Consider the following 17,160-nt stretch of genomic DNA (forward strand, 5'->3'; position numbering starts at 1 on the left):
GCCGGGGTGGGCGGGAGCTAGGCCGGGGCCGCGCAAGCGCCCTCTGGCCGCCAATGGGCGCGGCGCGCTCGCCCCAGGGCGCCGCCTCCCGGGCTCGGCGCTCGGCTGGCGCGGCTTGGCGGGGACGGAGGCCGGCGGGCAGGGCCCGGCCGTAGCGGGAGCGGGCAGCGACGGCCCTGCGAGCGGAGGGGAAGGCGAGTGGGACCGGAGGCTGGTGGGGAGAGGTGGGCGCTCGGGAGCGGGACCGTGTGCGGCCGGCGGGCGGAGGGGCACTTGGGTCCCGAGCGGTGCCACGTGGGTGAGTGGGTGAGTGCCGGGTGCGGGGCCGCTGCCCGTCCGACCGCCTTCTCCTTGCTTGGCGTTTCTTCAAGACGCGTGTCTGCCTCTTCGCTGTTCCCACGTGCCGCTCCCATGGCAGCGATCTACTCCGGGATTTACCTGAAGCTGAAAAGCGCCAAGACTTCTTGGGAGGACAAACTCAAACTAGCCCGGTTCGCGTGGATTTCTCACCAGTGCGTCCTGCCTAATAAGGAACAAGTGAGTACTTTTTAGTGGTGAACAGTGATACCGATGGCAGATTGCTGCTGTGGATGAATCAGTTCTTAAAATCCAGATCTAGCTTCTACCTAGCTGATAACACTGTAAATATAGTACTGATTTAGGATTTTGATCAGCTTGATTTCTTTGTCGTTACATGAAATGTTTTTATAATAACACATGTGTAACAACATGCAAGTAGCTTCAGCACAAAGCCCTGCATTCGTGCAGGATGGAAGAAACTTACTTGTAGAGAGGGTAGTGCCTCCAGAGACACGAATCTTTAGAGCTGTCATTGCCGTTGGTATTATGTCCAGTACAGGATGCTCCGAAGTCAGATGCTTTTGGGCATAGTTAAAAACAAGAACTTGAGGATGGGAGGACTGACTGAGGCTATGTGTATGTTCTCTGGTGCTCAGAACTTGCTGTGCATGAGCAAAGAGCACACAGTGCATTCATGGACTGCTGCTTGGAAAGTGATTTGGTTTTCTCTTCATGGAACCCATATGATCTCCTAAGTCTTTTGTTTTGACCCTGTTTCTTGAAGGTCTGTGCAGTGTTTCCCTGGGTTAGGGGTGTCTTGTCCTATTCCTCCAGCCCTGGTAGTACTTTCAGGTCTAGGGTTTGCACATCTGAGATCTGTGTTTTGGGTTCTTGTTATTTCAATTACTTAAAGTATTAAGCTTAGTCATACACCACAACTTCAGTTTTAAAACAGTAATTAGTAGATTTCAATCTTTTCCAGTTTGCACCCATCTAAATTCCTGGGCCTGAATTTCTAGGTAGTGAATTTAAACATATGAAGAGAAGGATGTGAGTGGAATAGCAACTGTCAGAAAGTGAAAACCAGCTGATTCTCTGAGCACTGATTTAAAAGACTGCATTTGCAACCAGTATCAACTGTTAGAGTTAGAATGTTGTCAGAGTGAAGCTGTTCACTCCTTTGGGATGGTACATGCAAGCACAGATCCAACATTTTGTATAGAGCGTAAGCTCTTAGGAATTGAAACCTTTGGGAGCAGACTTCTCTGCTCACTGAGAGGCTGTTCTGCTTGGTTGTAGCACAGTTCCTAAGGCACAAATGCTATAACTGTGAAGAGGTACTGCTTTTGTCCTGTTTTTGTTTGGGGGTTGTTAAAGATTTCTTTTTTTCCCTTCTGTTAACAGGTTTTACTCGATTGGGTAAGCCAAGCATTAGTTTCCAACTACAACAAGAAACATGAACTGGAGGATGAAGTTGTTGAAAAACTCTGGGCGTATCTTGACAATGTTATCCATAGTAAAAGACTACAGGATCTCTTAAAGAGTGGGAAGACAGTTGGTCTCAGTTTTTCAGTTGCAGAGGTAACTATGACTGTGGATATCTGGTAAAATTCTGAATAGCAGTATGTTTCTCTTACAGTACTTGACTCTTCCTCACAGTGTCAGATGTTGCATGAAATATGTATTAATCTGATAGTTTGCAGGACCTGTACTGAAAGTTCCTCTATTTCTGTCCTGCAATATATTTTGTAATAACAGAAATTACAGAATTAGTGAGTGGCTGCAAAGGCAGTGAAAATGACTGGGAAAATTATCCTTTTAGTTCTGATCAGATTGAAGGGAAGCAAGAAAAGATTGTCTTTACATGTAGAAATTGAACTGTGAAGTATGGAGAATTGATTGAATGAAATCTGGGCTTCAGAGATGTTATGCAGAAAGTGTGCCAAATTTAAATCTCGTCTAGATATGAAAGCCTGTCTGGATGAAGATCAGGTCAGAGGTACAGGACAGGGTATCCTGAACACCAAGGACTGAGGTGGTAGAGGGTCCAGTGGGAAGAATTTAGGGTTTGTTTTCATCCATCACTGTTGCAGCTGAGTAGATGAACCATCTACAATAAGGTGTAAGGAGACAGGTAAGGTTTTTAACAAAATAGACACAGATTTGTAAATTGTTACTGAATTTGTTTGCAGACATTATCTGAAGGTGAGAAAAAGGAGCGAGTGAAAAGTGGATTGAAGGAGAAAACAGCAGGGAAATACATATAAAGTTTGAGAAAAGGAAGAGAAATGCAACATAATTTCTCTAGAAATTGTATCTTTCAAAGAGAAAAGAGAATTCAGGACCAGAATCTGTCTCATTTTCAAATATAAAGATGATATTTAGTCATGGACATTATTACAAAATAAGCTCCCTGTATTGGAGCAGGGATGTGTATTTTGTATAGATTTGTTATTGTTGGGAGTGTAATTTCGTGGACCATTCAAGAAGGGAAGAAATTTACCCCTACTCCATTTCTGCAGGATGAACTATTAGTATCAAGTATGGATAACCTTATGCTGTTGCCAGTAGCGTGCATGAGGGCTTCCTCACTCATCTGGTGCTGCAAACAAATGCAAGGACAGTGGAGCTTCTAGTTTGAAACCTATGATGTGAGAGGCCCAGCAGCAGCTGTTGGCACATCCCCCTTGCTTGCAGCCACAGCTCACAGAAGGTGTTGTTGGTTCATTATGATGGGCTTTATCTTTGTATGCTAAATTGACTGGTTTTTGGGGTTTCTTTTTGTTTCTTTTTTCAGATCATAAACAAAAGGTTATCAGAGGCCTATTCTGAAGAAACACAGCAGAACATTGGCACTGTGCTGAGCTGCTCCAGTGGCATCCTTTCTACTCCCTCACTGTCCATCATTTACACAGCAAAGTGTGAGCTTTTGGTTGATCTCCTGAGCAAGTTGTCCAAGCTGGCATGTCAGCAGCTGGCTTCTGACAATGCTGTGGGCTCCCAGTTGTTCAGCGTCCTCCAGCTTACCTTTGCTCAGTATCTCCTGATCCAGAGGCAGCAAACCAACCCAAACCGTGTGTTTGGGCGAGTGACAAGTCACTTGCTCCAGCCATGTTTGCTCTTGAGACACTTACTGACTGTGAGGAACTGGACACAAGCAGATGATAACCATGTGTGTCAGCACCTGAGCAAAGAAATACGAAGCCAAATAGAGACTTTGCTGCAGGCTGGGTTATTTCAGCCTCAGCTTTTCTCATCCTACAAAGAAGAGCTGCTGTCAGAACAGGAGGCTCAGGAGAAAAAGAAAGGAGCTTTGAAAACTCTTTTGCTACCAGTCAACACAGTGCAGACCAAGCTGGGCAGTGACTTGTGTGAACCTGCCCTCCATGGAGCGGTCGTGGCTGGTTCGGTGTCCCTTCTATATAAGCTCTTTCTGGACTCGTACTGTAAGGCAGAAAACCACCTTATGTGTTTCCACATGCTCAGCAGGCTTTTTGGCTGTCTCAGGCTCTCTGACCTGCAAGAGGGAGGGAGGAGTGATACGCTTTTCCCTGTGAACTGGAGCATGGAACTGCTTGCTTTGGAGCAGCTTCTGAACTTGGTGCTCAGCAATGATATCTATAATGTCGCCAGTGACCGTATCCGGCACAAGGAGGTGCAGTTTGGGTTTTACCGGAAGCTAGCACAGATGCTGCTGACACATTCCCAAGCTTCCATCCCTGCTTGGTTCAGGTGTCTCAAACTCCTGATGTCATTAAACCACCTTATAGTAGAGCCGGACCTGGATGACTTGTTGTCATCAGCTTGGATTGATGCAGAGGCCTCTGAGCCACGTACAAAGAAGCCGCAAGAGACTCTCATCAACACCATATTCCAGATTTACTCCAAGTTGAGGCAGTTCCCACGGCTCTTTGAAGAGGTGCTGACAGTCATTTGCTGGCCAGCTGTTGAACTGAGGCCATCCGTCTTCTCTGCTGGCCTGACAGCAAAGCTTCGTGAGTGCCTTCTTGAACTGCCACCCAACCAGATTCTGGACATTCTGTGTCTCTTTGTGGAGAAATGTCAGACCCTTATCATTCCAGCTGTTGAAGGGTCAATTGACATGGCCTTGAAGCTGATGTCAGTGTGCTCGGTGCTGCATGCTTTTCTGTTCAACATGAGGAGCATAGATGATGTCACTCCTTCCCCTGTGGTGCTTCGTACCCAGCATTTGATGGCAAACATACAGAAGGGAATAACTCAGCCACTGATGGAGTTGCTGCAGGCTCCTAGGAGAGAGGAAGAAAAGTCAGAGCTTTGGCTAAGAAAGGCCAGTGATGCTGCTCTCCTCCTTCTTTACACTTGGGTTGAGGTAGACACTCTGTTTGGTGTTAGCTGCAGTAAATATGTGTCTCCAACAGCTGAAACTGCTGTTACTGAACATGCTGCAAGGCACTGGGGCATTTCAGCTTTTCTGCCTGGTGTGAAGGACCAGTATTGGAGGAGAGTTATGGAACTTACAGGTAGTTTTGCCTCCACTAGTAAATACTGCTTAGAGCTGCTCACACTTCAGAAAATGAAGATGATGTTAATGCAGACTGAAGTTGACCTACAGGCCTTGCAGCATGCTGCAGCTTTCATCCTGGAGTCTGGAAGATCCACTATGAGCAGAGGAGAATCTGAACTGTGGGATGGAGATATCAGTGCGATAACTGAACTTAGCTACCCCACAGCGCACTGGCACCTCGTCATGTCCAACCTGACCATCCTGTTGCCATATATATCCTTAAAAGATGTAGAGTACATTGCAAATGTGCTTCTAGAAACGTTGATGTTGGCTGAAGCTCAGGAAGCTGCCATGGACCAGGAGCCTTCCATCAGCATTGCGAAGATATCCCTTGGTTTGATTCACAGCTCTCTTCTACCAGAAATGAGGGTCCTGCACTGTGCTTTTCTGACCCATCTTATTCATCAATTTGCTATGGTGCTGCCCACTGCTACCAGGGATTCAGTAGATCTGCCACTGCAGCAGCTGTCTGTGACTAATATTCCTTGGCATGAAGAAATTCTGGCTTCTTGCAAAACTGTTGACCCTTTGGAAGTATCATCAGAAAACAAAGTGCAGAAGGATGAGCTGAGCTTGTCTTGGAAAACACTGGAGAAAGTTGCCCAATGTATAGTATTGTTAGCAAAAAATGGCTGCCCTGTTATCCTGAAAGAACGTCAGCTACAAAGATGCCTGGGTTTGCTAGAAATTGTTTCTCTTCTGAAATTAGACAGTTTTCTTCCCTCTGACTGTACTCGGTGTTTTCTGGTGCTGCTATCCCTGCTAGTTAATACCAGGGCTAGTGTCTCTTGCTGCAGGTTGTTATTGCTGAAGGTTTTAAGTACTTGCCTACACCTCCTGAGGTGCCTGCAAGCTGGTAGGAACTCCAGCTCTGTTCTTAAGGTATTACATGCTAGTGATGTTCTTGAGGCTTTCATGACCTCCCAACTTACAGCTTGCAAATTCTTCACTGATGTCTTGACTATTCCTGTTTGGGCACAGTATGTCCAGGAAGTCCAAGAGTTTTTGGAAAACTTTCTTCATATGATTATTGAAAGAAGACAAAGTGTGAAGCTCAACTTGGAAAAGTTCATGTCTTTCCTGGTGAGTTGCAGGCCAGACACAGGTGCAGCCAAAAGCATAGACTGGAAAAACTGGAATCCCGCAGCTGAGCAGTTGTTGCTCACAGCATTCACCACACTCTGTCATGTTGTCACACTGCACCTCCAGCAGCTGCCAGAAAAGAAGCTGCATTCTGTGGATGTGCTGTGTGCTCTGTTGGAACCAGTGGTTCTGCAGATGGTCAGAACTGTTGAACATGGTCTTCAGAGTAACACCCCAAACCAGCCTTTGCCTGTGGCATTCATACCGTCTGTCACTACTCTCCTCAAAGCAGATCTGAGCCATCCTGTCAAGAAGGACTGGCAGAAGGAGCCCGGTGGGTTTTTGAAGTGGCCCCGTATTAAACTGTACCAAGAGTTTTACTCTCAGATACTGAAAGAGCTGTCCTCTGCAGGGAGTAATCTGCAGTTCCTTCAGCTTGCGTTGCAGTTCCTGACTGTCTTCTGCTCCGTGCCAGAGCTGTATCCTGAAAAAGAAACTGCAGTCATGGTTGTTTTTGCTATAAAAAAGCTTCTCTCCGGTATGAAAACTCTCTTTCTCCACCTCCTTTGCTAATTTTGCGAGTTAAAAGCCATTTAGCAAAGCATACAGCTTCTTTAAAAGTCAGCATTTGTTTATGTGTGTTAAAACAGCAGGCTATCCTTTTTTAAATGCGTGACAGGAAAATTTTCAAGGATGCAATATTGTGATACCTGGACCACAGGCACCATCTAGTTTGGTAATGATCTCCTGATAGATGTTAACATCTTAATAAAGTTGAGGTCCTGATTTACTCATCCCTGGAAAAATATTTTGAAAGTAACTGGAACATAGTAATACTTCTGGAGGTAGGGCTGAAGTTCAGTGTCTTGCTTGTGTAATTGGTATAGTAGGCACCACTGAAGCAGCTGATCTGCACTAGATCAGATCTTAGAGTAAAATACTCATCTGATTTTGTATCTGGTAGGTGAGTTTATAGAACAGTGGAAGTTACCTAACTGTTATGGATGATGAACACCATGTGTTAATTCTGATAAATTCTGTGGGATATTGACCGCTTGGTTCCTTTATTCTCACCAAATAAAGAGCCAGGGCTGGAAATTACATGAAAAACCTCTGCTGCCAGCTGTGGGAACCTAATGGCTCCTTTATATTGTCTCATTCAGAAAGAGAGATGAAAACCAGGAGTAACTGTTCTCTTTTACTTCTTCAAACTGCTGGAATTTGTCAAACTTACTGGCACGCTCTGGTGCAATGGTCTCCAAACATTTTTGATTGCACACACCTATCACTAAAAAAACCTAAGAAACTGAACACACAGCCTGAATATAATTTACTTATAAATTATATGTGTGCTACTCCACTATGTACATTATAAAGCACACATACAGAAAATGCTTAAAAAGCATCAGATAAAGATGAAGTAAACACTATTTAAGATATCTTTTTGTATTAAAGATATTTTACTTATAATTATCACACCTCAGTGAATTGTCTTGTGCACACCCTGGGGTGTGCACACCCTGTTTTGGAGATTACTGTTAAGTAAACTACAGTTGTGATCTCAGTGTTTGTATTGCCATTAAGTAGTCAAAGAAAAAGCTTTATGCTTTTGTGATTTGTGATGGATCTCTAGCCACCATATGTAGAAAATACCTGTGGCTTGTTTAGCCTGCTCCTTTGGCTTGTGCAGCTGCTTTGGTATAGTCTTTCTGTATTACTGAAGACTTTTTATTGGTATGATGACTGCTCTGAACCTGAGGGTAGGATATACTTGAGATCATCAAATTATTGCACTAGTGGGTAGAAAGGAAAAGTATTAAGTCCTCTATGTATTTGAGTGTTAAAAAGGTATCCCCAGAACTGTTTTATTTTCAGTTTGCCTTATTCTTACCTGTGGAAGTCCTTGTCTTGGGAATTGATTGCTTTTGTCTCTTGAATATGCAGGTCCTGCAATTACAACTCAGGTGATCCGAAGTATGGAGATGGAGCTGACCGAGGTGCTTGTCCAGGTTCTGGGAAACTGCTCTGCCGAGGGGTTTTATGCCATAATGAGGCTGGTGCTGCAGGGACTGGAAGTGAGGAATATTTGGCAGCAGAAGGCTAAAGTAAGGCATGAGCTTAATGTGTTGTCGACTTCCTTCTGCAGTCTGCTGTATCTTGAAAAAAAGGTTGTTGGCTGAATGACATTTATTAAATATTTTTTACTTCTTCCTGCTTTATGTTCAGCGATCAGGTCAAATTAATTTACGTGGATAAGGACTTTCTGACTGTACTCTGTTCTGTATATAAATTGAGAGGTGGAAAAATCATGGAAACCTACTAAAAAACTTTCTGTCCAGCCTAAGGACTCAGCAGTCTCAATTTTATGTACTGTCAATAGAAATCACACAGCTGTGGTGTTACACGCCATGCTGAAAGCTCTTTCCTACTTGCTGCTCAGAGCTCTTGCACAACAGATACCAGCAGTCAGTGTTTGTCTGTGGCTCTTTTTTACAAGGTTAAAGGCACTTTTAGAAGTGCTGGCATTTTTAAGTAAAACCAAAACTGCACCTGTGCTTTTGATACTTGTTGCTCTAAAGATGATTCAGCAATACCCAGATAGCACTCAGTATCTTTTTAAATTATGTGCCTTTCTTCAGAGCAGCTTAAGCACCAGTGGTGATGTATGGAACACTTTTGGCAAAAAAAAGTCTGCTGTATGCTCCACAGAAAGCCCAGTGACCTGAGAATGACACTTGGGTTAAACTTGTGGGGTTATCCAGCCCTGTCTTATTTGGCAGAAGAGGCAGATGTGCTGCATCAATTCTTGATGCATCTTTTTGAAAGAGTATCTGGAATTCCTGAACTGCACAGATAATTCCTGCCACCTGAATGTAGTTTGCAATACACTTCTTTTATCAGTCTGTATAAACAACTAGCAATTAAAAAAACCCAGCTGCCAAAAGCAGCATTCTTAATTTATGATGTACTGGTATCCTTGTATTGCCTCTGCTTCCCTCTGTTATCTAGTGGCAGTTGTATGAGAAGGCTTTTCTTTCTTAAAAGTCATGTGAACTTTTTTGTACAGTAAGTTGATTGTGCAGCAAATGTGGCGTAAAGTACATTTGGGTCAGTGCTGCTCAGTGCTTTGAATTCTGTTGAGCTGCTGCTTACTTAACAATTTCCAAAGAGAGGTATTGGTGGGAGGCCTTTCATGTGTCAAGGCTCTGCTAATGCTCAAAAGTGCCACTGACCTTGAAAGAGCTCTTCTGTACTTGGAAGGAGCCAATGTGCCTTGTACCTCTGACTGATGATCTGTCTACTTTCTGCAGGAAGTATTGTCAGCTGTTACACTAACCAAATTGTTGCTCAGTTGCCCATTAAGTGGAGACAAAGGAAAAGCTTTCTGGTTTGCCAGCCCACAGATAATCACAGCTTTAGCTGTAAGTATCTATTGTAACTTCATTACCTACTCCTCCTATCTGTTAGACTCTCTAGTGGATACAGCTAATGTGCACAGAGGCACACGGGAACAAAAACAAAACAAATCCATGCCATATTCATCCGAACGTTTTTGTCTAGACCCTTTTTCTCCTCCTTCCTCAAGTAAATCTCCTGTGAGTGTTGTGTGCAGGTCATTTTACAGTAATTTTACAGTAATTTTATGGAACTACACTGTGTTATATGGAGCTTGGGAGAAACTTGTTAGACTGCAGAGTAGAGAGTCTGTCTCCTGTCTTTCCTCCTGTCCAAAGAAAAAGATAACCATCAGCCATGTGTTGCAGCAGAAGCCAACAGCAGCAAAACAAAACAAGTAAACAAGTTGTTATGGTTTGATACTGGCGCAATGCCAGTGCCCTTATGAAAATACACCTTTCCAAATAAATGCTGTGAGATATTATCAGGAATAGAGCAGAGCAGGCCTAAGCTTAATAACAAAGGAAAAAAAAACTTTATTAAACTACTACTACAGAAGACACACGCACTAAATCTAGGATGAAGACCCTTTAAAACACCCCTCTTTCTCCTAATTTCTAAAACAACCACCATGAAATGTCACCCGGGATTCCTGATCAAATTACTACCCTTCAGATAATCAATACTCAGTCTATCAAGGGAGAAAGAAGTCTCTCTTTCGCCGTAGACCCCCCAGGAAACACAGTTGCCACCTCCTGTGTTTCCATGTCACACATGGCAACCACCTGGAGAAAATCTGCCAGTGTGACACTCCCCTTTCCATGTCACAGTGCTCTCACTACCGTGCATGGACAGACTGCTCATAGGGCTCCTTTAAGGATGCTTTGCCATGGACTAAAAGAGACAATAGTTCAGCTTCTCATCTTGGGTCTACAGTCCCCCCCATTTTCCCCTGGGGCCAAGGGTCCAAGAACAGAGATCATCTTCTTCCTGAAGACAGAGGGCATCACCATTCTCTCTTCAGCTTTCCTCTGTTCTTGCCGTTCCTGTGCTGGTGGTTGCTGAAGCAGGACTCCTTGGGTCACCACTGCATCTCCCTAAAATGCAGTCTCTATTGCAGGAGAATTTGGTTTAGTCTATGGCTAACAAGAAAAGTCTAGCCAAAAGCTACTCCATCATCTCCTCCCACCTAAAAATTTCTTCTTCTAACATCTCAGGTCCTGGACTGTCTCTCTTCCACTACAAATTGAGGAGGAGTAATATTTTACAAAGCCCTCATTTCCCGGAGAGGGTTAAAAGTTCAGACTCCCTGGACGGCTGAAATCTCTGCCCAGCATTCTCGACTCCCATGCTGGGCATCATCCCCCTCCCTTTCTGTTTCTCCTCTGCCGGCAAATCTCCAGGTCCCATCAGGCTCTCTGTCTCTTTCCCTCTGTGGGGGGGGGGACAAAGGCATCTCTGCTTCTCTCCACCCTTCTGTCTACAGGAGCTGGCTCGGTTCCAGTCCTTCAGCCCCCTTGGCCTACCTGGACAAAGCCTCATGGCTTCCCCTCCCCCGCCCAGCCCATTGCTGGGCAGGGGAGAGTCTGTACTTTCTGAGGACTGGAACCAAAGAGACAGTTCTCCTGGCAGTTCTTGCTTTTAACCCCCTGTGTTCTCAGAGGCGTATCCATACTTTCAGTGGTCACTCCAGGTGCCAATATCCAAACCTGACCACTGATTGGTTTGACCCAACTTCCTGAGAAAAAATTCACTTCCATGTCAAACCACGACACAAGTGCTTATAGAAAAAAGTAATTATATAAATTCACTGAATTATGAAAGGGAAACTTAACTGAAACTAATCAAAACCAAGTTTCCTGCCCTTCATTTGTACAGCATATAAACCTAGTGATGTATGTTTTTTTTCTTTTGGGATGATATCTCTAGGCAAGAATTTATCAGTGGTTGGTTCTGCAATGCCTGGGAATCATAAGCTTGCAGTTTTGATAGGTTTTGCATGCATGTAAAGGAGTGAACTGCATCATTGGATTCATGTGAAGAGATGCAAAGAGGTGCTGGTTTTTAGGAGGCTGGGGAATAGTTGCCATTCCAATGCTCACAGCAGTGTTCGTTTGAAATGCATCATATGCATCCTCACACAAGGCACAAGTGCATGAAAATGGCTCAGGTGCAGGAGTCTCCCTGCCAGTCCAGCTAGCACAGGTCTAGTTCCATTGACTCTAGTCAGAGCGTTAGGGTTCTCTACTGTTCCAACACTTATGATAAGTGGCTAATGCATTTTTCATTGTTTCCTGTCTTGTAGCTGCAAACCAAAGAGGCCTGTCAGGACCAGGCACTAATTTCCATCATAGTTATACCTATTCTAGAGACTGTAGCAGCTCTGCTGAGGCGGGGAGAAGGGATTCTTGTGAATCCACATCATGTTTCATTGGCATTCAGCATTCTTCTAACAGTCCCTCTGTATCACCTGAAGACAGAAGACTATCACGGTGTCTTCCTGGGGGTCCATGAAGTGCTCTTCTCTATTGTGCAGTGTCACCCAAAGGTATATCTATGATGCGGTGGTAGAAGGGGAAAAGGTTTAAAAGAGCAAACATATTAGTGATAGAATTTTTTTAATATGATTTTGAAATATTTTGTCTTGGTAGTATGAAACTGCATTGTACTTGTCATTTGAAAGGCTGGGAATCTCAGAATCACATAATTTCAGTTGTTCTTCTGCTTTGCTTTAGCCTGCAGTGTTGTTCTTTGGCAGTGGATTGCTTATGAGCATCTGATGCTAGGTTAGGAGAAAATGTTTCCTTTTTCTATGATTGATTCTAGAAGCACAAATGGCTCAGGATGCAGAATGAGAAGATAGTTTCTGCCCTCTCCACTCCCTCTACTATGTATTCTCACATGTTTTTATTTCATGTATTTTTCAGGTGCTGTTGAAAGCAGCACCATCCTTTCTGAGCAGTTTCCATCGTCTGGTTGCTTCTGTCATGCATGAAGGACGTCAGAAAGGAGACAGAGGTACCATATATTTTCCACCTTTGCTTTATATATATACTCTAGAAGAGGAGATGCTGAACAGGACAAAGTCCTCAAAACCTAGCTGTGGCATTGAAACTGTCAGCCCTGTCTGTCCTCTATGAAAAATTGTGGATGAGCTTTGTGGTTATGGGCTTAGGAAGATAACTGGGGCTCCTGGGGTGCTGCATGCAGACAGCATTGCTTTTGATGAATAAATTATTCTTCACTGACTGGCTGGCAAGTCGACAGGAAGCAGTAAGGCTTGCTGTGCCCAATTTCTGCTCTTCCTATTGACCCCTGTGTCTGCAGGCATGGTATCTGTGAGCTCCAGTGATTCATAGTAATGTGTGTGAGTTATAATCCCAAATGGATGCTACTAAATGGAATTTTTTGAGATGGGAACTATATTTACTACAAAGCTGAGCTGTCACTATTCTGTGCTAAGTATAAGAACTCTATGTGTATCTGAAGCATCAGTTGGGATTAGATGATATATCTGTATGGTCAAGGATTTGGAATAAGGGTAATTAAATATCCTAAGAGGAAGGGGAAAAAAACAGACTTATTACTGGAAATTATTAAAGAGTTTACACAGTCCAAGTAGACAAGTCAGAGATGTCCACAATTATTAAGATGGTCAGGATACAGATACACTGTCATTAATGGTGGAAGGTTTTCAGACAAGTGGACTTCATGGCCTGAAACTGATTGTATCCCAGCTTTCTGCTGATGTCCTACAGCCCGTGCCATGTTTAGATTTATCTCAGCTGATGTGTTGCCCATAGCTGTGGGCAAATATAAGTGTAAGTATTCATTGTAGAGGAATATATTAGCTGAGGCTCAGTGATAGAGGAAAAGGTATGTTAAACTGGTGCCAGATTTCTTGTTTCTGGAGAAATTTCTTGTTTCCACAATATGTTTACATAAGGCAATCATCACAGGAAGCTTACAGGTACATAGCATCCTCAAGCTGAAAATGATGCTGTTTATCTTTGCAAGATTGTTTTGTTTTTGTAACAGATAACATGTAAGTAATTTCTGGATTTCCCTTCTCCCTTGTTTGTACTAGCTCTCTTCATTCTCTGCCTACTGAGTTAATTCTCAACTGATCTCACCAGTCTCACTTTAGATCCCTCCAGTGATGCAGCTGTTGGTGCTATATTCTACATAATAGATCTCATCAAAGAACTTTCTTACTATGCTGTTTTATAAGAAGAAATGTCTTCTTATTTTCTCTAGGCAGGGAATACAATTTTCTTGTCTTCTCGTTCTCTCCTCCACAGTGCTAGTTGGGACTGAATTGTGGAAGGGACCATAACTGCTGTTGTGAGCACTTCAACATCTATAACAAGTAATTTTGGTCTTGCAGTGCACATGAAATTGGAATCAATATGCTCTTACAAAGTAGCCATTCTAAGAGATGTATTTTGTGTGTTGTGGGGGGCCTCTAGCTGTGGCTTGATAAGAAAAGATGATAAAATAGGCAAGCTGTCCTTGGCCTCATGTTGTTCAAGAATCATGGAAGACCAGATGGTTCTTTTGGGGTTTTTTCCTAATGTTTTTAAGCTTCTTTTGGTTTTTTTCTGTAATGTTTTTAAGCCTCGAATGCCAGGCTGCATCTCACTTTCTGTTTTAGGCAACATGGATGAATTTGAAATGATACTGAAATGTGCACACTTGGTGGAACGGATGTGTACTTATATTGCTGCAGAAATGGAGGACTTCACTGTGTTTTCTGCTTTCATTGTGGCTCAGTATGTGACTGAATTGCAGAAGGTATGTTCTCATCCATCTTGAAAGTACCATAGTATTGTGCTAGCTTTGGAGTTTCTGTTCCAAAGGTAGCTCTGTTAAATTCTGTAAAATTTGTGAAGTTACAATTGTTATACCTGATGGAGATGTAGGTTGGTCCAGGCTTTTGTATTATGCAAGAGTTCTTGAAAATCTTTCTTACCAAACTCCTGGAAAATTTTATAAAGGTGTGGGCTGTGTTTTTTTTTTTCTTTTAAGGTAAAACAATGCAGTGCCCAGGTACAAAGCTTTTTTTGCTTTAGTGCCATTTGGGTGTTACTTTTCTTCATAGAATCATAGAATGGTTTGGGTTAAAGGGTTGAAAGATAACCTTTAAATGTCATCTAGTCCAACTTCTCTACAATGAGCATCTTGAAATAGATCAGGTTGCTCATAGCCACATCCAACCTGGCCTTGAATATTTCCAGGGATGAGATATCTGCCACCTCTCTGGACAACCTGTCCCAGAGTTTTGCCACTATCATTGTTAAAAATGTCTTCCTTATTCATCTGGTAGTTAAGTTTATCTCCCAAATTGTCTCAGTCGTCCAGGACTGATAGCAATTAAGTCCTCATCTGGTAAAGTAAGTAATAGTGGAAGATTCTCCTGGAAAAAATCTTTTAATATGGTCTAAATGATTAAATGAATGGAAAAAATGTTGCCAAGGCAAGTATTGTTAGCTTTTCAGTAATTCTCCTTCTGTACCAAAGATATCATTCTGATCCTTACTGAAAGCAAGTACTTCTACTGTTATGGATGCCAGAGCCAGATCAGTGTTTTCTCTCATCCAGAGGTAACTTCAGCTTGTCATTTTCTTCAGCCCAATAGATGTAGATTTCACCAGGGTTTGGTGAAAAGCTGCTTGTGGTGCAAGTACCTACAAACTGATTATTTGTGGTTCTGGCCTGGGCATGGGCTGAAATACAGAAAGGAAATTTAGTCTTTGGTTTTAGGCCCTCTTACAATAAGAAAATCCTAACTGGTGCCATGTTTCTGAAGGATTGTGGTGTAACCAGTATAACTAACCATGAAGGTTATTACAGAGGTTAAACTTTGCTGCCTTCTCTGTCGCCCATCTTTTTTCTTTTTTTTTTTTTTTTTTGGTGGGGGGTGGAATGCGGGAGCAAAACAATGGGAGATATCAGATTTTAGCCATATTATTTACTGTTCCTTCTTAGTTGGTTATTGTTTACATAATGAATGTAGTAGTTCAGCAAAGGGAAAATTGCTGTTAAAACAGCTTCTCTTCCCTTTAGCCATCTGTGAATTCTGTAATCTGGTCATCACTGAATGTAAGTCTGAAAGCCTGACTTGAATTGTCAAACAACCTTTCTAAGTCAAAAGGACACTTGTCTCCATATTAGCAGGAGTACACAGTCTCATAAGATGTCTAGGAAAGTTTTTTGCAAGGTGTTCACTGGGAAATGGAAAGTGATGGATGATAGCTGAAACCACAGGTCAGTAATGTATGCATGGAACATTTGGGTGTGGAAGGGGAAATTGGTGTAGTGAGCCGCCAGACACTGTGGCAAAGGAGTGTTTTCTGTCTGACAGAATAGATAGATCACAACTAGGTGATGATTTATTTGCTCATTAGACTGCTGAAAATTGATGAATATCAGAGAAAAGGGGGCCCTCAGATGCCTATCTTAAATAGGACATGTATACATCTTTCATGTTGTTCTGCAGAGGGAGAGAAAAGCTCTTTTAACCATTCCTTTCTTCTGAGTCAGGATCAGTGGCTTTCTCCCTGTGATATGAAGACCCGGCGGGTCCATCAAACATAACTGAGAAAAACATGTTAGTAGATTTAAGTCTTTATGCAGGCATCTGCACACTTACTGGAAACCCTTTAAGGATCTGTGAACTAGAACTGATGAAAGCTACTGGCCTAAGCAGTCACTTACCCCTAAAGTGGTTGTGTAACAGCTCCTTCAGTGCTTCCTCTTTATACCAGGAATTATTTTGTATTAATCTAGAAAGATTCCTTACTGGAGTGGGTGGCATCTCATACTGTTGACAGTGCTTTCTGCTTGTTGCCTATGACCTGTTGCTTAATTCAGCAGTAGTGGAATACCTCTTCACACATTTAATGTCTCACATCAAGAACTTTGCTTGACAAATTGGTTGTGCTAACTGTATAGACCATAAACCATTTACAAGTATAATTAACTGCCAGCCAGCTGTTTAAATCTTTGGTTCTGCTTCCCATGGTGTTATTGGTGTTTATGGGAAACTGCAAAGCAAGAATGGCCCAAATAAGGCTCAGGACCAGATGAATTTGTGATGGAAGGGATGCAGTTCCATTAACTGCAGCTCTGAGATAGCTGCTTTTCCCAAGTGGGCCATCTGGTCCATATTGTCAAAGCTGTGGGTTTTCCTGTCCTTGTTCTCTGCAGTCATTTCTCTACCCTAGGAAGGGAGAACCCAGCCCAGTGCATTCACTGGGAGATGTGATGCTCAGCTGTTCTCCAACTGTATTGCACAGTGTAGGGAGAAATAACATCTGTTGTAAACAAACCAATTGATTGACTGACAGAGAAGGGAAAAATTACAACCTCTTGCACAAGCAGACTCTTCAGGGTCACAGATCTAAAGCAAGTCTTAGGTGCCTTAATGCCTGCTATATGTTTTTCCCTGCTATATTAGTGGATCTAACAAAATATATTATCTGTTCCACATTTAGGGCAGAAAGAGAGCAGGAGCCTGTCACTGTGATGAGGAGTGCACTTCATTAGCAGGAGGTTTATTAGTTGCCTAAGGAAGAAAGAAGCCTGAATTTTAATGACAGCTTTTTATGTAATTTTCATTAGGCCTGGAGTGCAGAAGCTCACATCTGGTGGCATAAAGCTAATTTTGGGATTCAGCAAAGATGAGACATGGTTCTGCAGCAAAGATAATGTGATGATGCCAGAGGCCAGCACTGTCTTGGGCAGTGAAGTACTTAGCAAGTGATTTGTGAGCACGGGACAAATTTCAATTAGCCTAGAGCAGCAGAGGGCTCCAGAGTCAGTGCTGATGTTCC

The 17,160-nt window shown here is 43.0% G+C and overlaps 1 protein-coding gene across 8 annotated transcripts in view; it reads left to right on the forward strand.

Annotated features, from left to right (window-relative positions):
• URB2 (URB2 ribosome biogenesis homolog) overlaps positions 1 to 17,160 on the forward strand; it is a 147,397-nt gene that overhangs the window by 100,867 nt on the left and 29,370 nt on the right. The window contains exons 1-9 of one of the 8 annotated variants that reach the window (XM_053973605.1): positions 91 to 537; positions 1,705 to 1,881; positions 3,098 to 6,263; positions 6,342 to 6,467; positions 7,874 to 8,034; positions 9,241 to 9,351; positions 11,631 to 11,873; positions 12,253 to 12,343; positions 13,980 to 14,119. In XM_053973605.1, coding sequence (XP_053829580.1) covers positions 412 to 537; positions 1,705 to 1,881; positions 3,098 to 6,263; positions 6,342 to 6,467; positions 7,874 to 8,034; positions 9,241 to 9,351; positions 11,631 to 11,873; positions 12,253 to 12,343; positions 13,980 to 14,119 — 4,341 coding nt within the window. In that variant the 5' untranslated portion in view covers positions 91 to 411. Of the gene's footprint in view, positions 1 to 85; positions 538 to 1,704; positions 1,882 to 3,097; positions 6,468 to 7,873; positions 8,035 to 9,240; positions 9,352 to 11,630; positions 11,874 to 12,252; positions 12,344 to 13,979; positions 14,120 to 17,160 lie in introns of those variants that run through there. The other 7 variants (XM_053973603.1, XR_008436286.1, XR_008436285.1 and 4 more) reach the window with 7 other exon arrangements.

Source organism: Vidua macroura, chromosome 3, assembly GCF_024509145.1.
Source record: "Vidua macroura isolate BioBank_ID:100142 chromosome 3, ASM2450914v1, whole genome shotgun sequence".
Classification (NCBI taxonomy): Eukaryota; Metazoa; Chordata; class Aves; order Passeriformes; family Viduidae; genus Vidua; species Vidua macroura.